Consider the following 21,333-nt stretch of genomic DNA (forward strand, 5'->3'; position numbering starts at 1 on the left):
GCTGTGGCCAGAGCTGAGCCCCGATAAGCAGGCCCTGGCTGGTGGGGGCAACCCTTGCAGATCCCAGGAACTGTCCTGTGGATGCCACTGCAATGGCTGCCGTGCAGAGCAGCCAGCAAAGGGACAAGAGGGCAAGTGCTGCTGCAAGGGCTGCAGTGCGGAGCAGCCAAGAAAGGGATCAGCAGGAAGGCGGCGGGCTCCAGGCGAGGGCAGTGTGGTCCAGGAGAGGCATGCAGTCGGCTGGACCTGCTGGAGCAGAGAATGAGGGGAGAAGGGAATGATTCCAAGAGAAGGATGAGGTAGGATGTGAAGGGAGGAGGGGAAGCCTCTGAAAGGTGAGGCCAAGGCCTCCCCCCATGGCTGTTCTGGGGCTTCACTGCTGTGAGGAAGGCTCTCAGCAGCGTTTCTGTCCCCGCACTGCCAACACCGCTTCAGGTGGTTTTTTGCTCTCCTCCAAGCCTACGAGCTTATTTATACTTTGTCTATACTTCAGCAAGGGAAATCCACTCTCTGATCTTCTAATCCCTTGCTCCCCACCCCCTCCACCCAACACACACACACACACATACAGGCACACACTGGTCCTGGTACAGCGGTGCAAGCCGCTGCCCTCTAATGGAACTCAACTTCCCGCCATGCCTGACCCTGCTTCCAGCTTTCACCTTGGGGGGAGCCTCCGGGTGTGCACGCCGCAGGTCTGGCCTCACACCGGTCCACTGTCGCAGCTGGGTCTGCTGTGCATGGTAGTGGGTCTTGGGTGTTGCTGCGGCCAGCGTGGCTGCCCCTGGGACTGAGCTTCTGGGAACAGGACCACATCGTGGGTGCCTGCTGGTGCCTGAGAGCAGGACCTGCCCCTGGCTGTGGAGGGAGCAGTGGGAGCCTCTGAGGAAGAGCAAACACAGAAACAGCATTTCCCCCAATTCCCATGGGTGGTGGGGCCCAGCCAGGTTTGTTTGGCAATAAGATGTTTTTTTTTCCAAGGCCCATGGGCATGTATGGGCTTCCCTTGTGGCCCAGCTGGTAAAGACTCCGCCTGCAAAGCAGGAGACCCCGGTTCGATTCCTGGGTCAGAAAGATCCTCTGGAGAAGGGATAGACTACCCACTCCAGTATTGTTGAATTTCCCTTGTGGCTCAGCTGGTAAAGAATCCACCTGCAATGCAGATCTGGGTTGGATCCCTGGGTTGGGAAGATCCCCTGGAGAAGGCAAAGGCTACCCACTCCAGTATTCTGGCCTGGAGAATTCCATGGACTCTATAGTCTATGGGGTGGCTAAGAGTGGGACACGACCGAGTGACTTTCACTTTCACGTTTATGGGTGTGTGCCACACAGAGCCCTGGGCTGGATTCTCTCGATTATTCACTAGCAGCCTGCAGCTGCCCCTTGAAGCAGGGCTGTGGTGGGTCCAGGAAGGGCCTGGTCACCCAGTCTTGCTGGCTGGGTCCCCTCTCTGAAGGGATGCTGAGGGCAGGGCCCCATGACTTGCTGCCCCACCCTCATGCAGGCTCTAGTGGGCTCTCCTGAGCCCGGAGTTAGAGCCCCCACACCTTGCCTCTCTCTGCCAATAATACCTGCCCCTGCGGGGTGGGAACTGAGGGCCAGCCTGACTCAGGCGTGGGGCTGGGGGTGAGGAGCGGCCCACAGTGTTTCAGCTCAGTTCCATCTTGAGGCTGGTCACTAGCATGTCCCTTAGTCGTGACAGGAGCGAGGCTGTGGGCCGCGGCCCCCACTCTCCACCTGCATGTGAACATTCGGTCCTGGCCCCTGACTCCAAACAAGACTCAGAATGTGTGGTTTGGGCCTGGGGTTGGATCTCCACGTGACTTTTGCAAAGACAGAACCTTTTATCTCCAAGCAGCTCAGGTGGGCCTGGCCAGGGTTTGTCATTCTGGAGAGCCCTGAGAAAATATGCTTACTCAGTCATGACTTCCTAGGCAGGTGGTACCTGGGCTCAGAAGGACCCCATGCTTGTTTCAATAGCTCAGCGTGACCGTCTTGGAACTTTGCTCAGCGTGACCGTCTTGGAACTTGTCATGATTTTTGGACAAGGGACAAGGCATTTTCATTTTGCAGTGGGCACTGACCATTGTGGCCCTGTCATTTTACTTTTTGATGTCTTTGTCTTCTTTTGAATTTTGAACTATGCAGATATTGAAAAAAAAAAAAAAAGACTTTAAAAGCCAAATACCACAAAGGATTAAAACTAAGAAAGACATTTATTATCTGTTGTGCACTTTTAGAATGGTCCCTACGCCCACTGAAGTGCACCAGCTGTGGCACACATTCCACGCACCATGCAGCCAGTCCACAGTCCCACTGCCCCCCAGGACAGCCCGCATGACACGCAGAGTGCCGCCCCCGCGAAGGACGCAGGGACAGAGCTGTGCGCTGGGCCGCCTGTTCCTGTGGGGAGAAGGGGTTCCCCAAACTCTTACTGACCCCTCACCTCCCCTTTCCTCTACCTCTGGGCGAATCTGCAGTGTCAGGTGACGCTTGGAAGTCCTGCGCTAACATTCAGAGAAGGGTACTTCTGTGTAGACAGGAGACTTCTGTGGTGGGCATGGATGTGGCCACGGAAACCCTGGGGGGCGGTCGGTCATCTCGCCGACTCCCTTCAGGCTGGGCTCTGTAAGTGCTGCTCGTCACCAGCAGAAAAAAAATTACGGCTGTAGCATCTGCAGGAACAGACTACCCAGCTTTCCAGGATTTATCACCGATGCTGATTTCTTGCCTGAATCACTGATGCAGCAGTTTTTGCCCATCTCTCAGTAGGATTAAGAAATTGGGATGTTTCTGCCTCGGAATCTCGAAGGACTGAAAATGCCCGGAGCCAAAGAACGAGCTCTGAGCATCTCAGCAGAGGAAAACTGCGGCCCTCCCAGCGTCCATGGAGCCGCCCTTTCCTGCTCTCCTGGGAGGCGCACTGCTGCCCTCTGGTGGCCGGCTGACAAGGAGCCTTCCGGTGCTGGGGGCGAGGGGCTGGGGGCGAGGGGCGGTGTCCACCTTGTCTCTGGAATAGCAGCTTTGAGTTCTCAGGTTAATGAGTGTCTTTTCACTGTCCCTGGAATAAAACAAGCTTGTCCTTGACCTGGAGCCTTGGCCCTTGCTTCTACTTGTGCTCAGAACGCTCTTCGTCCAGTTCAGATGGCAGCCGTTTTCTCATTCTCCAGCCTTTGGGCCAACGTCGCTTCCCCAGGGAAGCTCTCCTGGGCTACTTTGTCTGAAACATCTGAAACAGCACCTAACGCCACCCTCCGTCCTTCTCTCTCCCATTACCTTGCTTGGTTCAAGCGCTTACCTGCTAATTGAAAACATCTGGTCAAATTCTGGGTTTACTGCCTCCCTCCCTCTCCAGAACGTCAGACCAGGAGAGCAAGGTCTTCGTTACACGCGTCCCTGGACCTCAAGGCATCATACATAGTAGATACCCAAAAGGACGTGTTGAGGGAATGGCAGTGTGTCTCCACGGGAGTGCCTGGGATTGAAGCCGACCTTCTGGTCCTTAAGAGCCACAGGATGTGGGCAGGGCACGTGCTACCCTCGTGTGGCAGACCAACCAGCTGAGGCCGCAGCCTGAGCCAAGGAGACACTCGCGGTCCCGGAGGGTCTTCCTGTGCTCCCTCTGTCCTGTGCTCCGGGGGCACAGACAGACAGTCTGTCCCAGGCCTGAACAGCTGCTGCCAGGGGTTGAGGGGGACCTCCTCCCCAGCCCTGGTTGCAGGGACCCTGGTCCACAGCTGTGCGGAGGCTCTAAGGGGGTGGGGTGCGGTGGGCGCGCTGAGGAAGGCTGGTCCATCACCTCCACACACAGCGGCCTGGATGCAGGGATGCGCCTTCCAGAGCAGGAGGTGTCCAGGGAGGGTGCAGGGCAGGAAAGCCGGGGCCAGCGAGGGGGCTGTGACTCCTCTGGGACTCGGCTGGGACTTCCCGGGTTCCGCCCTGTCTGCATTCAGTCTGAGGCGGGGCTGGTCTGGAGCCCGCAGGGAGGCGAGGGCCGCGGCTGGCCTCGGAGCCTGGCTGCCGACTGAGCGCGGGCGGCCGGCGGGCCAGCTCAGCGCACGCTCCGTCCTTGGGCGCGCAGAGCCGGGGTCCGGAGGGTCAGCAGCATCTGCTCTTGGGCTGGTCTTCCGGTGAGAGCTTGATGGAGTCTGTGAGGTAGCTCTCTAAGATGCTTCGATACTGCGGAAGGAAAAGAGGCGTCAGCGTTCGCCTCCCAGCGGGCTAAGCTCCCCCTGCCCTCTATTTCTCAATGGCTGCTGGTGGTCGGGCTTTCTGTTCACTCGCCTTGTGCAGCTGGGAGGCCCAGAGGACGTCTTCCCCGCCCGCTCCTGCCTCACCTCCTTCTCCAGCTACTTCCCTGGAGCCCAGAGCAGGCCGGCGGCTGCATGAGCTCCTGACCTCCAGCCGGGTCCCCTCACTCACCTTCTCCAGAGAGGACAACCCGGGGGACGTCTGACCTCAGGTGACAGAGATGATGACAGACCGCTGCTCGTGTCTGCAGAAGACGTCCCTGCGGACGTCCCCACACACCAGCTCCCAACCTCCCCTTTATCCTCTGTCCCTCCCACGTCCAGGGAGCCCTCCCAAAAACAGACTCAATGTTTCTACTGGGCCTTTTTGCTTCTCTGCCCACCCTCTCAAAGTCTCCTATCCCAGCAAGGTCCAGAGAAAGCCTACGGTCAGCCTAACAAGCCTCTGCCCACCTGGCTGGCCACCCCTTTGCCATGAGCCGCCCTTCTTGGCACAGGGGTGAGGCAGGCAGGCTGTCCTCCCACAGGAGATGGGCCTCTTCTTAGAGGGATCCTGTCTCTTTCTCTGCTCATGCTCCCCCGTCTCTGAGCTCCCAGCCTTCACTCTCCTCCCACGGCGGGTGTTGTGTGTGTGATGGTGAGTGGATCACTCACCACCCACACCAGTGGATATGCTGGTGTGGACCTGAGCTGGGAACCAGCCCCCTCCATGCGGCTGTCTGTCTCAAGTGCCCCTCCGAGGGGACAATTTCCAGAATGATGTCTGTTCCTTTACTTCCTCTGTGGGTCCCAGCTGGGAAATGTCAACCAAATCCTTAGTACCCATGACTCTGGATCCCAGGAGGCTGCTTCGCCCTCATGATGGTGGCCCCCAAGACGCACAAGAAGGTCCTCTGATGCCCTACCGCTCACTGCCACCCTCAGGCTGAGCAGTAGTTCAGCCTGACAGCCCAGAACTCAGGGCACTGGGCCTGGGACCCAGCCCTTCTTCATGTGTTTGCTTCTTGCAGAGCCCCCATCTCCCAGCTCTACCGGCCAGCAGAGCACAGCTACCCTTAGTCAGCCTGGATGATGGGCTTGGAGTAGCCCTCAGCAAATTCTCTGGGGAAATTAGAATTTTCTTTGTCACATATGCATGTGTGCATGCTAAGTCCCTTCAGCTGTGTCCACCTCTTTGCGACCCTATGGACTGTAGCCCTCTAGGCTCCTCTGTCCATGGGATTCTCTGGGCAAGAATACTGGAGTGGGTTGCCATGCCCTCCTCCCTTACCCACCCAGAGATGGAACCCATGTTTCTTACATCTCATGCACTGGCAGGTGGGTTCTTTAGCACTAGCGCCACCTGGGAAGCCTTGTCATATATACATATTAATAGCAAGTATTAGTTTTGGGGAGTGGAGGCCTGCATCTCCCAATGAAAGCCTGTCCCTCCAGGGATGTCTCCACGCCAGTCCCGTATCCCCCTCTGCTGGGGAGGATCCTAGCCCACTGCTTGTAGACCCAGCCCAGCACACCCCAGATATCCTCACCCCGAGAGAGCAGACTCCTACCCAGAGGTGCCCAAGCAGAGAAAATGGCTAGAGAAGCTCCTTCTCCCAGCACCATCGAGGCCTGGTGTGCGGGCTGGGTCTGCACAGCTCGGGACACCGCCCAGTCCTGCAGTCAGCCCTTTCTGCAGGGCATGCACACTCCACTGAGCTGACTGTGGTTAAAAGCCTGACTCTTCTGAGCCTCACAGGGAGGGCAAGGAGGAGCCGAGCATTACTGTTTAGGCTGACCGATTCACTGCTTCCAGAAAGACAGGCTTTTGAAAGGAGCCTCTTATTTTAGTGCTCTGTCAGTCCCCCTCTCACCGGGAACAACAAAGATACCTTGGCTGGAGTCAGAACATTTCTTCTTGGACCTGTTGGGCCAGGAGGCTGGGCCTGCTGTTTCACCACCCTGAGAGTGCCCCAGCCTCACATCCAGGCTGGTTGAGACCATGAGCAGAGCATGGGCCTCAGCCTCAGTGCCGGACTGTGGGAGGAGAGTCTGAGCTGCCGGAGCAGCTCTGCACTTTGGGGAACAAACAGAATGCTACTTGGGAGGATGTGAGAAGCCTACTCATCCGTTACACAGGTAAAGATTGAGGTCTTCAGGCCGGCTCTCTTCACCCAGTAATAGTCACATCCTCTCCAGGGTCATGTCAGCCCTGAGCTCTTTCCATTTATGACATCATTTCACTCGAAAAGGGCATCATCTCAATCCTCGGGTTTCCTACAGAGCTTCCAAGTCATCGCAGGCCATAATTAGGCTCCCGGTGAAATCCGGACCGCAGTCCTCTTGGCAAGTGTGTGCATGCCAAGTGAAATAACACCTAGAATCCTAAGACATCATTTCGGTGAGGATGTGGCTGTGAGTCTGTCTCTCCAAGCCTGGTCACCTCATGACCCTGCCTTTACATCCTGCACCCCAAGGACCTTATAAAAGTCCTGTAATTTCACTAGGCTTAGCTGTTAGTCAGCCTGCCTTCTCCCAGACACGGTAATTATGTCTTTCTCTAATTAACCCAAAAGGAACTGGGCCTCCGCACTGCGGCCCATGCCAGGCCTGACCAGCCCATCAGGGGTGGTATTGCCAACTCAGTAAGAGCAAAATCCTATCAGCCCAAATCCCCCAAAGCAGGTGGGTTTCCCTTCTTTGATTATGAGGGCATTCTTTTTTTTAAATTAAAGAATTAATTTTAATTGGAGGCTAATTACTTTACAATATTGTAGTGGTTTTTGCCATACATTGACACGAATCAGCCATGGGTGTACATGTGTCCCCCATCCGGAACCCCTCTCCCACTTCCCTCCTCATCCCATCCCTCAGCGTCATCCCAGTGCACCAGCCCTGAGCACCCTGTCTCATGCATTGAACCTGGACTGGCGATCTGTTTCACATATGGTAATATTCATGTTTCAGTGCTATTCTATGAGGGCATTCTTAACCATGAATAGCTAAACACCTGATCCTTCAAAATGGCCAGATCGGGACACTAATGTAACTACCTACCTTCTCTCCTTTCAGAATGCAAACTGAGCACCTCTTCTGGTATTCTACCTGTAAATCGCTCCTTCCATCCAGAGCTCACTGCAGAACTCAGACATTCTCAAATGCCCGAAAGCTCAGATGCCGTGTGTCCCAGTGGACCACATTGTTCCTCCTCTTGTGAGGCTTCTGCTTTCCCTCCTCTCTTTTCTATCTTGGTCGACAGCAACACTAATCAATCATTCCTCCGTTTGGCAAGCTAGAAACCTCGTCATCAACCTCAGCAGCTCCTGATTCCTTCTCTCCTCTGTTTGATCATCATCAACCGTCAACAGTGCTCCCTCCAAAGTCTCTTTAATCCGCCGCATCCTTGCCATCCCCATCCTCTCATGCCTGTACCTTCAGAACCACCCATCAAGCTCATCTTCCCTGCAGCATGAAACTTCCCTGCGCTTTCATTTAAAAATAGCTACCTTTTAGGGACTTCTCTGGCGGTCTAGTGATTAAGAATGCAGGTTTGATCTAAGAGTCACATGCCTCGGGGCAGCGAAACCCACATGCTATAACTACTGAGTCCAGGTGCCACAATGAAGACCCAGTGCAGCCAAAATAAATGAATAGAAACAGCTACCTTTTATTTATAGCCTTCTCTGTACCACCATATTATTTTATCTAGCCCTGGCAACAGCCCCATGAGGAAGACACCATTACTTATACTGTAAAGGGAGGGAAGCAATGGCTTAAGGAGGCACGTGACTTGTCAAGGACACAGTAAGAGGTAGAGGCAGGATTTAAAGCCAGATCCGCTGACTTCAGACCCCAGCTCTTCCCACCCCAGGCTGGGCTCCCTCCGTCATCCTCCTCTCCAAGGATTCTGGGCTGCTGTGAATGAGCACATAAGAAGGAGAGACAGGTCCTTGGAGGAAATGTCCTTTAAAACTCTTCTTTGACCTTAAAATATAGTTTTGCAAACTCCAGCTTCACCTTAAAAGCCCACCTGTGTTTTTACATTCTGTGTCCTAGTACGCATGTTTGCTTTAGTGCAAAATGTTTCTCCTCCAAATCTCTCCATAACAGAGACATTGCAGAGGGATACACCCTGCTGGCTTCCAGGCCCCAGGTGGGCTCCTGTGTGGCCCAGGGGTCTGGCAGCGGGTCTAGAGACGATGGGCCTATCGTATGCAGCCTGAGGTCTGGTCGGGCTCAGCAGGCCTCCATGGTCTGCTGCTGTTGACCTTGAGAGCCTCGCTGCTCACCTCGGCCCAGCGCCCCTGGCTCCCTCCAGGCCCCATTTCCCCTCGTACAGATGGAGCCTGTGGTGGCCCCTCACATGAGCCCCGTGGACTCACACCTGGGCCTCTGTCACGCCCTTCTCTCCGCCCTCTGCAGCTGCTGCTCACACCCTCCCTGGCCTAGCTGTCCACCTGCAAACTGTCACCTCAACATCCAGCCGACAGGCCCCTTCTCTGGGTAGGCATCCTCACTGGCCTTGCCACCAGCACCTCTCAGTCACCTTGATGCCTTGGCCATGCCTGCCCCACCCCCCACCCCATAGCACTTTCCTCACCCCCTGACTATTGTGGACACCTTAATCCTCTACCTGACCATGGGCCATGAGGTCTACATCTCTAGCCCTAGCCTGACATCTCAATAATATTTATGGGATGCAATTATTCCCATTTTACAGATGAGGAAACTGAGGCTCAGAGAAGTCATACGTCTTGCCCAGGAGTCCACCTGAAAGCATAAGGCCAGGATCCAACCGAGCTCAGTCTGACCGTGGACATCACACCTGTGACCTCTAGACTTCTGGTTGTAAATTTCCTCTATCATCATGAGGGACTGACACGGGGTTGCCAATCCGTTCTTTTGACAAGTAAGGCCATTGGGAAAAAGCAAAAACAAGAACAAGACAAGCTACCGTCTGCTAACACCGCTGCATCATGACAGTGACACAGCAGGAAGGGCACATGCCTTCTCCAGAAAGGACAGACGCTAACCACACACAGACACGGGCTGGTGGAGCTGATGGAGCTTCCCCTCGAGTAAGCATTCGGTGATCACAGCACTGTGTTTGTGGTGGATCGTTGATCACACGTCACCCTACAAGGTCAAACAGCTTCCCGAGCCTTCCAGGGAGTGGCCTGAGCAGGCACGTCTGTATTACCGACTGGGTGATGGAGCTGCACTTGACCAAGTGCTGGAGATAACCCCTGCTTCCCATAAAGGAGACGGCGAGCGCGGGTGGCCTAGAGGGGATGTATTAAGAATAGCCCACGAGGACAAACCCTAAGGCTAAGGCAATGGGGTATGAAGGTGGCGAGCTTGAACCCTTTCCCTGGGCAGCTTCTGGGGGTGGCTGCTGTCCCTCCCCATGGTGGGCAGTGCCAGGCAGCGGACTTCTCCGCAGAGGGCAACCCTCCAATCGCCTGTCCTCATGTGTGCTTTTCCTTAAAGATTAAAAATTAAAAATCACTGCCGTGATGGCCTTCTCCCTGCTTCTAAGAAGCCCACCTTGGCTGGATGTGGCAGAACAGTGAAACGGGCTGCGCCCCTCCCAGTGCCAGTCTCTCATGGACCCTCTTCACAGTTTCCAGACTCCACACAGAATGGCAATGAAACCCTCTAATGCTGCCGGGCAGCCTGCCCTGAGCTTCCTCTCCTCTCTCCTGCCTCCCTTCTGCAGTTCGGGCTGTGTGCCCCTCCTCTGGGTCCCCCTCACCCATCAAAGCCTGTGCTGCAGCTGCTCCCCTGTGGGCCTGTCTTCTTACGAGAGCGAGGGGCCCTGGGGCACCGAGAGGGGCCCGGCGCAAACGGCGCACTCAAGACCTGCTTGTTGCAAGACCACACCACGGGGTCTACATCTATCCATTGTCTTGATTGGAGGATGTCAGCAAATTCCCCAGGCTTGAATATTCCTCCTGGACCAATACTTAACACCACGGGGCTGCTCTCCCATCAGTGAGGACTGAACTAGCTCATTGCTTCTCAGACTCTTACTGAATTCGAATCTGTGGGGGTGAGATACAGGACTGAATTTTATGCGAACTCCACAAATGGTAATCAGTCAGATTGAGGAACCACCAGTGATGAACCCCCCATAAAGCTAAGGAAGCTTAATGCCTCTGGAATTCTGTGGTTCCAGAATTAGAGTACTGTCGAGCTCATTCAGTAACTAATTAACCAAGATAATGAGCACTCCTGTCCCAGCCGCATCCCTCCCTGTGCCCAGCATGTACTTTTCTAGATGCTTCTGAGCCCGCCCATCCTAGGGGGCAGCCCTGGCGTGTGCCACTCACCCTTGACAGAGCCCGACTGGCCAGCATCTCAAAGGCTTGTACCACGTTGATGTCATTCTTGGCACTGACTTCAAAATAGGGAATATCCTTCTCTTTACACCAGCCTTGGGCTACCTCTTGCGGAACCTGCATGAGGGTAAGAAATGACCACCATTCCTGTATCATCGTCGCCATTATCCCTGCAGTCATCATGTCTGCACCACGATCATCACCACCATCCAAGCCCACCGTCCCCACCACCACTCCCATATACTGAGAACCTTCCATGTGGCTGTAAGCTTACCTGTGCTATTTTTTTTTTTTTTTTAAACACAAGCCAATGAGGTGGCTATTGTTAGCTCCATTTCACACACGAGGAGACTGAAGACTGGCATGTGTAGGACCGAGCAGGATTTGAACACAGGCTTGGAAGAACTAAAGCCCTCCTCACTACAGCATCTTCCCAGCCTGGACTGGGAGCGGCTTCTTGCCACCAGCTCCTTTCTCAGTGCCTGCAAAGGCAGGTAGATGCAACAGACACCAGCCAGGGCCTGGGGGGAGGACCCCATTCTCCTGAGCTGGCTTATTAGGCCCGTGCTGCTGGGCAGAGACCTGGGTCCCTGCTAACCTTTCTTTCCCAGGGGAAAGTCCTGGGAGCAGCTGATAAGCTTCTACTCTGGGCCACATGCTGGATTAGACGTCTGATCATACTAACTCATTTAATCCGCTAACAACATTGTGGGTCTTTTTAGCTGCACTTTATAGGTAAGAGGGCTTCCCTGCTAGCTCAGTTGGTAAAGAATCCACCTGCAATGCAGGAGAACCCAGTTCGATCCCTGGGTCGGAAAGAGTCTTGGGCTTCCCTTGTGGCTCAGCTGGTAAAGAATCTGCCTACAATGCAGGAGACCTGGGTTCGATCCCTGGGTTGGGAGGATCCCCTGGAGAAGGGAAAGGCCTTATCCTCCAAGATCCTTGCCTGGAGAATTCCACGGACTGCATAGTCCATGGGGTTGCAGAGTCGGACACGCCTGAGCGACTTTCACTCACTTATAGGTAAGGCCCCTGAGGCTCAGAGTTTCAGCAGCTTGCCTCAGATCACACAGCTGAGAAAGGCAGAGCTCGGAGGCGGCCCCAGCCCCGCGCTCTCACGCCACCTGCACTGCCCTCTGCCGGGTCCTGGGCAGGAGCTGTGCTTCTGTTGTCTCCCGCTGGACTCTAGCTTTCTTGAGCTCAGAAAGAAACAAAGAAAGTGAAAGTGAAGTCGCTCAGTCGTGTTTGCGACCCCATGGACTGAAGCCTGCCGGGCTCCTCTGTCCATGGCATTCTCCAGGCAAGAATACTGGAGCGGGTTGCCATTTCCTCCTCCAGGGGATCTTCCCGACCCAGGGATCAAACCCGGATCTCCTGCACTGCAGGCAGACTCTTTACTGTCTGAGCCGTGAGCTCAGAGTCAGGACTTTTTAGCTCTTGGCCTGGCCGCACAAGCCACTCTCCACAGGCTGAATGAATATACCTCTACCCAAATGCAAATGCCCGGAGAAGGCAATGGCACCCCACTCCAGTACTCTTGCCTGGAAAATCCCATGGAAGGAGGAGTCTGGTAGGCTGCAGTCCATGGGGTCGCTAAGAGTTGGACACGACTGAGCCACTTCACTTTCACTTTTCACTTTCATGCGTTGGAGAAGGAAATGGCAACCCACTCCAGTGTTCTTGCCTGGAGAATCCCAGGGACGGGGAAGCCTGGTGGGCTGCTGTCTCTGGGGTCGCTCAGAGTTGGACATGACTGAAGCGACTTAGCAGCAGCAGCAGCAAATGCAAATGCCAATCACAGTTTGAGGACGTTGGCTTGGAGAAGGCTCTGGCAGCTTCTCAGTTACCTCCAAAGACCATTGGCTCCGCTGAGTTTAGTCTAATCAGTTATCTGGGGGATAGGGAATGACCATATGTTGCTATTTGCTGTGCCTGGTGCTTTATAACCATTGTTTCACTTTGTTTAAGGGAGCCAAGGTTTTTCTCATAACAAAGAATGACTCAGCTCCTTTTCCTGAACACAGGGCAGCCAGGGGGAGATCTGAGACTATCCTTTGTCTCCTGCAGGTTCTGGAAAGTCTGTCTTCCTGGGGTTAAAGGAGCTCCACTGTTGCCTGTCTCTTTGGTCCTTGTTGTTCTGGCCGCAGGTCTAGGCATTGTGGTTAGCTGAGCAGCCTGCCATCTGGGGCGTCCGGATGGCATCCCCACACCCTCTTCCTTCCCCAGCCTCCCGGGAGCTGCTGCGCTGGAGCAGAGCAGGGAGCGGCCCCAGCGCTGGTCTTGGCCTCTGGTCCTAAGGTCCTCCTGCCTCGTGGTGCGAGGGGCTCCCCAGCCGGCCAGGACGGCCCCCTCCTCTGGACCATAAGCGCCCTTGACCCGGCGAACAACCAAGATGCCTCACAGCTTGGGCAAAATCCTGAGCTATGTGGATGAAGCATCAAGGATGGCCAGGTTGCTGATTATCGTTGTCCTCACCAGTAATACACACATAATCGACCCTTAGAAATTAATATGTTGTGATATGTTGATGGCATCTTAGGAGTGCAAGGGGCTTTGTATCTTTTATAGTCCTTAAAAAGACTTTAGGTCAAGGACTGGACTTCCTCTTCTTGTTGTTCTCTCCTTCTTTATATCCTACCCCCGCCCCCGCCCCCCACCAGGTGACGAGCATCTTTCTGGGCACACTGTTGGTCCTAAGGGGTTGCAGTAAACATGGAAGCGAACTGAAATGAGCTCAAGTGCCTCTGCTTTTCCAGGAGGCAGGGAGCTCCTTCGTATCTCATGGTGTGAGAAGCAGAAGCCCAGACTGGTGCCCAAGTTCACCCAGAGACAGAGCTAGGAAGATAAGCCCACACGTACAGTGATACACAGGCACAGCCCCTTCACGCCGCGGACAATGACCAACCCTGCCTGCTGCCTGGCGTGACAGACGTTTATCTCATTTCTTCCCGCTCCTTCTCTGTCCAGTTTTTACAGAGTGGTTAAATACATACTCCAGAATATCAGTTGAGATTGTATTGTGAATTAACGTTCTCTTTATAATCCCCTCACGTCTTCCAGTCAACCTTAGAAAGTCGCCACGGGGCAAAAAAACGACCCACACGGCACTTTTCACTTTTCCTTTCCAATTCTAGCACCAACTTCAGGATTTTTAAAACCTTGTTGTCTTTTATTTCTAAAATAACAGTTATATATCACTTAGGCTCTGACTGTAGACATAAAGTCAGGCTGTGGTCCATGGAGACATGGGCAGGGTAAAAACTTTGCAAGTGTTACTCTGTTGGTTTTTGCTTTGGCTGATGTGTGTGTGTGCTAAGTTGCTTCAGTCATGTCTGACCCTGCTGCCCTATGGGCTGTAGCCCACCAGGCTCCTCTGGCCTTGGCAATATACGAGCTTCCCAGGTGGTGTACTGGTAGAGAACCCAACTGCCAAAACAGGAAACGTGAGAGATGTGGGTTTGATCCCTGGGTCCGGAAGATCCTGAGGAGGGCATGGTAACCCACTCTAGTATTCTTGCCTGGAGAATCCCATCAACAGAGGAGCCTGGTGGGCTACAGTCCATAGGGTCACAAAGAGTAGAACATAACTGAGGTGACTTAGCATGCGCACATACTATTAACATTTTATTTTTCATCAGCGGTCAAATGTTTGACAAAATTAGTCCATTTTGCAGACGTTTATCTATGATGCTTTTCCATCTCATATGCATTAAAATGATCAATTGTGTGTCTTGAGATAGGTCAGATACATCTGAAACCAATAAAAAATAACAAAGAATATCTTCAGAAAACATAATCCCAATGTTATGGATCAGCAGTGAATCAGAAACTGCCTACTTGAGAGCAAAGAATTTACATCCTAGTGAATAAATTCCTCATAGCATAGATGCTAGCAGAGCTGGTTTTTTTTTAACAATTTTTTTTCCCTTTTACCTCTGTAAAACAGGTAGAGACTTTAAGAAAAACCTAAGTCAGCAATTTCTTTACAATTATCCTGGTGAGATACTGATTGATTGATTGTGGTAAAATATACAAAAATATAAAATATAAATATATATATATAATATATAAATATAAAACATAAATTTTATATAAGTATAATATATTTTATATAATTATATATTTAATGTAATTTTATATATTATATATTCATATGTTTATATAAACATAAAATGTATATTTATACATAAATGTAAAATGTATCATTTGGACTATACTGAGGCATCCAGTTCAGTGGCATCAGTACATCCACGTCTTTGTACAACCATCAATGCTCATTTCCCCAGCTCAGTCAATAAAGAATCTGCCTGCAGTTCAGGAGACCCAGGTTCAATCCCTGGGTGGGGAAGATCCCCTGGAGAAAGGAATTTCAACTCACTCCAGTATTCTTGCCTGGAGAATCCCATGGACAGAGGATCGGCAGGATACAGTCCACAGGGTCACGAAGAGTTGGACACGACTGAGTGACTAACACTTCATCGTGCCATATCTAGTATGTGCGTTTTAAATACTCATTTTCTTTTTGTTAAGTAGGAAGAACTTCCCTATATTTCCAGCCCCCACACTGGAGATATTAAATTAAGAAGGTGGGTAACAATCTCTTTCATGTATTAAGATTGCCATGTGCTTTATAGGCATCATTGCCTATGAGCCTCAAATAACCTCATGAAATCTGAGTCTGGTGTCCATTTCATAAAGAAGCTGGAACTGGCCAAAGACACACATGAATTTGAGCTCAGAGAAGGTGGTCCTTCAGGGTCCTTATCCACTCAGCCCTGTGCAAGTGAGGACTATCTGCAGCCTGCTCTCCAAGCCCCAGCTTCGCCTCTCAGGCTTGGCAGCATCCTCTGCCTGGTCTGTGCCCTTGGAGGGCAGCGGTGTCCCAGCCTCACCTCTGGCTCCCCATCCCTGGTCTCTGGATCAAAGTCCCTCTGCGAGCCCCACTCCCAGCTCCTCCTCTGCATTTCCCTGTGCTTGTTTCATGCCTGTGAGCACTTCCTCACCTCTCTTCCTCCGGCTTGCCCCCCTCCAAATCCTGTCACCTTCTCCAGTGGGGGAGCTCTTTCCACACCCTGTTCAGCACAGATCCCAGAGACGGAGTTGGGCTTGCCTTGGGCTTCACTGTTTCTTTCAAACCTTTATTCTTCCTCTCTCTGCAGAACAAAGCTCATGCCCCCGTGGCTGGGATTGGATGCCTCTACCCCTCTGAGTCATCACTTACACCTCCCATCCGGTACCCTCATTCCTTGGATGCTTGTGATCTGGTGAAGCTTCCTTTCCACGCAGCCCCGAGCCTCACACTTCCTTCCCCTCCCTCCATCTCCACCTCCTCCCCATTCCGCCTGCCCCTCCAGGCCCAGCCCAGGGCCTCCATGAACCTTTACACGTGGTCTCTTTTTCCCTTCCTCCTTTTGCCTGCTCTTCAACCTCTGACAGCCCCCTGGTTCTTCAGCCTCTCCTGGTCTCTCTTCTTCCTTCCATGGGTCTCGGTGTCCTCACGGCTCTGTTCTTCAGCTACTCTTGTCTGGAAAAACCTTCCCTCAGGTCCCTGGCCTTCACCCCATGCACTGCTGTTGAAGAAAACCACAACCCGGACTCCACTCAGCTGGTCTCCTGGTCTCTTCCCTTAGCGGAGCCCTTGCTGCACCGTCAGTCCCGCGCTTCGTCCTTGGCCAGCTCCTTCACCTGTTTCTCTCCAGAGTGCCTGGCGCAGCCTCACCATGATTCTCAAGACTCCTTCTTGCCTCCCTTCCTCCTCCCTCTCAACAGAAGATGCTGCCTCTTATCTCACTGAGGGAAAGTTAGACTCTCAGTCTCGAACACCCCTGACCTCCCACCCCACGACCTACAGAAGCAAGATGCTAAAATGGAAGTTGTGGCAGAGACACTACCATCTGATAGATGCCGGATATCAAGTTGGTTGGAAGAGAGCCCACCCATGGGACCGTGCACATTTCCAAAGGTTGATGAGCAAGAATCTGCTGAATGACTCCAAGCCCTCTGGCATGGATAGAAAAAGATTGAAAAGGAGGGTTTAGAAAGGATATTTTTTGCAGAGAACTGTGTTGGGGGAACACTGACACAAGAGGAAGACCATATAAAGCTTCAACTCTGACCAAAAGAGGGCTTCGGGGAGGCCACGTGACAGTTGGTGGCTACAGTGAACTGGTGTCTAACTGCACCCGTGGGGCTTAAGGTGAAAGGCATCAGGGCAGGGAGAGGACGGTGCCCTGAGAATGAACTACCCCGGGCTATCAGTGCGGCCAGCACGCACCGGTGTACCCTGGGAAGGGGAGCTCGCCAGCCTGCGGCTGTTACAAAGCCCGTCGGGAGAGCATCTGCCGGAGAAGCTGAACTGTAGGATGGAGGATGGCTCTTAAACTCCTAAATTAGAAGCTAAGGAGAGAGAGGAAGAATATGCAAGACCTTTGCCATGGGAGGTACATTTAAATGTTCCACTGGAGGCTTCTTAGGACCCAAAGGAGTCACCCACCAAGAGACAGCGTGACATATCTGCTGGAGCGCACGAGACAGTACCAGTCATATAAGGATTTCCCTGACCTTCTGACCACTTCTCCTCTTTCTGCTTCACTCCTAACAGAGCCTGAAACCAGAATCATCCTGAGAAAGGGAGCACGCGTGGATGCGTAAAGCTGGCAATGGGACCTGCCTCCTAGGCCACCGTGTTCTCACCTGCTGCTGGCCCCAGTGCAGAAATTCGAGACTGCTTGGCTGGTGAATGAATTTAGGACTTAGACTCTTATTTGAGATTGAGGATTTGTACTTAGAGAATTGACACTAAATTTGCAACCTGTAGTAACCAGAGAATTGATGACTTCTGTATTTCTATTTCTAGCACAGACTTCTCCTTTGAAGTTTCATTCTTATGTGTTCTAAAGCCTACTGGTCATCCCCAATCAGTTGTTCTACAAGCTCCTCAAACTCAGCGTGTCAAACCCAAACTCGTCTTTCTCTCTGAACAGGAGGCTCTTCCTTATGGAGGGGGTGGCTTAGCTGGAAGTACCCTTCATCCTTCCAAATGATGCCTCGGTTCTCCTATCACTTTTTACTTGAACCCTTTTGAAAATGTGGTTCAAATATGATGACTTAGTTCCCCATTTATTGTCTCTATTTGAAACACTAAGTCAGCCTGTTCAAACACTCTTTGTGGTGTCTTTTGGGTTTTGTTTGGCACAAGAACATCTTTTATAAATTAACTTACTTTTACTCTTTTCTTATTAGTAGGCAATGATGAACAGAGCTTGACTCAATGCCTGCAATAAGTAAATACCCACATAGATGTGGTCACTGCCGTCATGGAGCAAGCAGATCATTTGTTAAGCGGTTAGCCAGATGATGTAGAATATGCTTAAGCTAATAAAAATACAGATTACTACTTTCTGAGAATATTTGAAGATTCAAGGAGGCATAACTACAGACTCCATATCTGACCTTGGGTAGAACAAATATTCTACCAAAAAAAGAAATACTACTCTACAGGTTAATTCAAATCCCACCTGCCTACTTCTTAGGCCTTCATTCTTCCATTCCCGGTCTCTAGATAGAATTGCCTTTGGTTCTCAGCTTATATCATGATGCTATTTCCTACCTTTGCTGATGCTATTTCTTACGTTTGCTCATGTTGTTTCTTCAGCCTGGAACCCGCTTCCTCTAGGAAGCCCTTTGTATACCCTGGATTTGAGTAGATGGTTGCCCTTTCCCTGTGGTCCCCAAGGTGTTCTCTATGATTGCTCATGGTTTACCATATTGCATCATAATTACCTTTAAAATACATCCATTACTAGACTGTGAAACTCTTAAGGGAAGGACTATGCCTGCTTCAGCTCTGTATGTGTGGGACTTAGCTCAGCGCCTGGCATGTAACTGGTCCTCACATGTTTGGTGAATGGATGAATGAGCCGACGGTACCTGCCGGTCTTCCAGATCGATCTTGTTCCCCAGCACCACCATGGGGTAGGGCTGCTCCATTGGAATGGTTTTGGCCAGAACATCACCCCGCCAGGTTTCCAGGGCTTCGAAGGACTCCAGGTCAGTTACATCGAAAGCCAGGACACAACCATCAGAGCCTTTGTAGAATGTAGACACCATGGAGCGGAATCGCTCCTGGCCGCCTGTGTCCCAGATCTGGAAGGGAAAGAGCAGTGGCCCCATGGGGCTGTGATGAGTGGCTGAAGGGACGTTCAACCAGGCCACCTCATGTCAAAGCTTCCTTTCTGGGTAAAGGCGCATGCAGTCCTTTCATGCACGGACATGACTCTCTGTCATTCATGTACACTACAGAATCTCTGCACTAATATTTAGATTCCCTGATGGTTCAGACAGTAAAGAATCTACCTGTAATGCAGGAGACTCAGGTTCGATCCCTGGGTCTGGAAGATCCCCTGGAGAAGGGAATGGCTACCCACTCTAGTATTCCGGCCTGGAGAATCCAATGGACAGAGGCGCCTGGCAGGTTACAGTCCATGGGGTTGCAAAGAGTCAAACACGACTGAGCAACTAACACTTTTAAGAGTACTGTCACATCTGAGCCCTCATTTTCTCCCAGGTCAGGTGTGAAAGTACTCCTGAATAACAGGCTTTGCAGACACTGTCTGTTGCTGCTGCTCAGTCCTGCTGATGTAGTGTGACAGCAGCCATAAGGTCACGAGGTCACAAATGGGCAGGACTGTACTCCGTTAAAACTTCATTTTCAAAAGCAGATGGAGGACTGGATTTGGCCCATGAGTTGAAGTTTGCTGACCTATGCTCTGGACGACTCTATTTCTGGGTGCACGTTGCTGCGTGAGAGCCTGTCCGGGAACTGTGGGCTGACTTTCAGGCACGTATGTTGAGGAGGGGATGGGAGGGCTGCTCACCTGCAGCTTCAAGGTTGTGTCCTCCAGTATGATAATCTTGGAGAGGATGCTGGCCCCCAGCGTGGTCTGATAGTCTTCGTAAAACGTCTTATGCACATATCGGTGGAGGAGGGAGGTCTTTCCAACACTGAGAGGAAAAACCAGGACACGTGAACACACCCCCCCACACCATTCTCAGCATCTTGTCCGTCTCACCACCGTTTCTCTCTGAGACTTTGAATTTCTAACATTTGCAGTTTGAGGAGCAAGGGACTAGGGAATGGACTCTAGAAATAGGACCAAAGTGAGCAGAGAAGTTTGTAGAGAGCTGAGTGCCTCCCAGCAAAATGGTCAGGCCTTTCCTGCGTGTGGCCAGACGGAGGAAGGCAGACATGCTAAATGGTTTGCCCAGTTCACGTACCCGGTTACTGTGGCGTTGCCGCAGACCTGGGGTCAGAAACCAGGTGGTCTGACTCCCGGCCTGTTTCTCCCACCTCGGCTCCCTTCCTTGGGGTGGAACGCCCTCCCTGGTGCCACTCTGAATCAGAAAGGGACCCGTGGAAGCGGGCAGCACATCCTGGATGTCTCACTGTCCTTGGAAGGGGCTGCTTCCCAGACCCCAGGCCCCGGGCTGAACTTGGCTTACCCCAGGGCTCCAATGATGATGAGCTTGAGGTCCACCTTCTTCCGAGGATTCATGGAGGGGCTTCAGAATCTGCAGGGAAACAGAAGTTGTCCTCAAGCTGGCCAGAGGCCCCTGTGGCCTTTGTCACTGGGGCTGGCCTCTCCTCTCCCCTGCCACATGCAGATTAGTACCAGGGGCTGGGGTGGGCTTGTTCTGTGAAGGAGGCAGATGACTGAGCAACCTTGACACACTCCGTGCCCTCACTTCTCCTGGGGGTCTCCCTGGGGCTGGAAGGATGGTGCCCCCACGGGACAGGCTCTCCTCTCACCTTTAGCTCTACCCTCCCTGCTGTTGGAGGCAGCAGCCTGGAGCACCAAGACTGCACTGGACTGAACAGAGGCCTTGCAGACAGACAAGCCGCGAGCCGGGAAGGAGGGCCGTGCGGGAAGAGGAGATGGGGGTGGGACAAGGGGCCCATTGTTCGGATGCAGAGACGCCTCTGGTGAAGCGGTGCCCTCCCCCAGCCCGAGGTGCTGCTGCCTTGGCAGAATCAAAAGGCTCTTCTCTCATGCAGCTGGTGGGGGTGTAACTGGTACATGTTTCTGGAAAGCTGCTTGGCAGCAAGTAAGGAGAGCCTTAAAAACGTCCCCGCCCTCCACTTCTAGGAATTTGTTCTAAAAAAGTTATCTGAAATGCGGGCAAAGGATCTTGTTCAAGAATGTGCTTCCCCAGTGTCATTTATAAACATCCAACAATTAAGAAATGGTTAAAAAAAATTATGGCACAGAGTGAACTCTTAAGCAGTCATTACAATGGAGTTTGTGAGCGTGTTATAATAATGCGGGAAAGTGCTTATGCCATGGGATCTAAATGAAAAACAAAAGACACTGAACTGTAGAAACCATACCCCCATCCCCATCCCCAGTACTGAAATGAATTCCTGTGGTGTGCTTAGTCACTCAGTCATGTCTGATTCCTTGGAACCCCATGGACTGTAGCCCACCAGACCCCTCTGTCTATGGGATTCTCCAGGCAAGAATACTGGAGTGGGTTGCCATGCTATCCTCCAGGGGGTCTTCCTAACCCTGGGATCGAACCCAGGTCACCCACATTGCAGGCGGAATCTTTACCATCTGAGCCATCAGGGAAGCCCAAGAATACTAGAGTGGGTAGCTTATCCCTTCTCCAAGGGATCTTCCCAACCCAGGAATTGAACCGGGGTCTCCTGCATTGCAGGCAGATTCTTTACCAGCTGAGCTACCAGGGAAGCTTGAAATGAATTA

The 21,333-nt window shown here is 52.4% G+C and overlaps 1 protein-coding gene across 2 annotated transcripts in view; it reads right to left on the minus strand.

Annotated features, from left to right (window-relative positions):
* Positions 1-2,197: 2,197 nt before the first annotated feature.
* RAB7B (RAB7B, member RAS oncogene family) overlaps positions 2,198-21,333 on the minus strand; it is a 28,444-nt gene continuing 9,308 nt past the window's right edge. Inside the window, exons 1-6 of one of the 2 annotated variants that reach the window (XM_027564300.1) lie at positions 20,379-20,469; positions 20,072-20,140; positions 19,447-19,573; positions 18,500-18,715; positions 10,562-10,687; positions 2,198-4,179 (exon numbers count right to left, since the gene is read on the minus strand). In XM_027564300.1, the coding sequence (XP_027420101.1) occupies positions 4,099-4,179; positions 10,562-10,687; positions 18,500-18,715; positions 19,447-19,573; positions 20,072-20,124 (603 nt within the window). In that variant the 5' untranslated portion in view covers positions 20,125-20,140; positions 20,379-20,469 and the 3' untranslated portion in view covers positions 2,198-4,098. Of the gene's footprint in view, positions 4,180-10,561; positions 10,688-18,499; positions 18,716-19,446; positions 19,574-20,071; positions 20,141-20,378; positions 20,470-21,333 lie in introns of those variants that run through there. The other variant, XM_027564299.1, reaches the window with a different exon arrangement.

Source organism: Bos indicus x Bos taurus, chromosome 16, assembly GCF_003369695.1.
Source record: "Bos indicus x Bos taurus breed Angus x Brahman F1 hybrid chromosome 16, Bos_hybrid_MaternalHap_v2.0, whole genome shotgun sequence".
In the NCBI taxonomy this organism is placed as follows: Eukaryota; Metazoa; Chordata; class Mammalia; order Artiodactyla; family Bovidae; genus Bos; species Bos indicus x Bos taurus.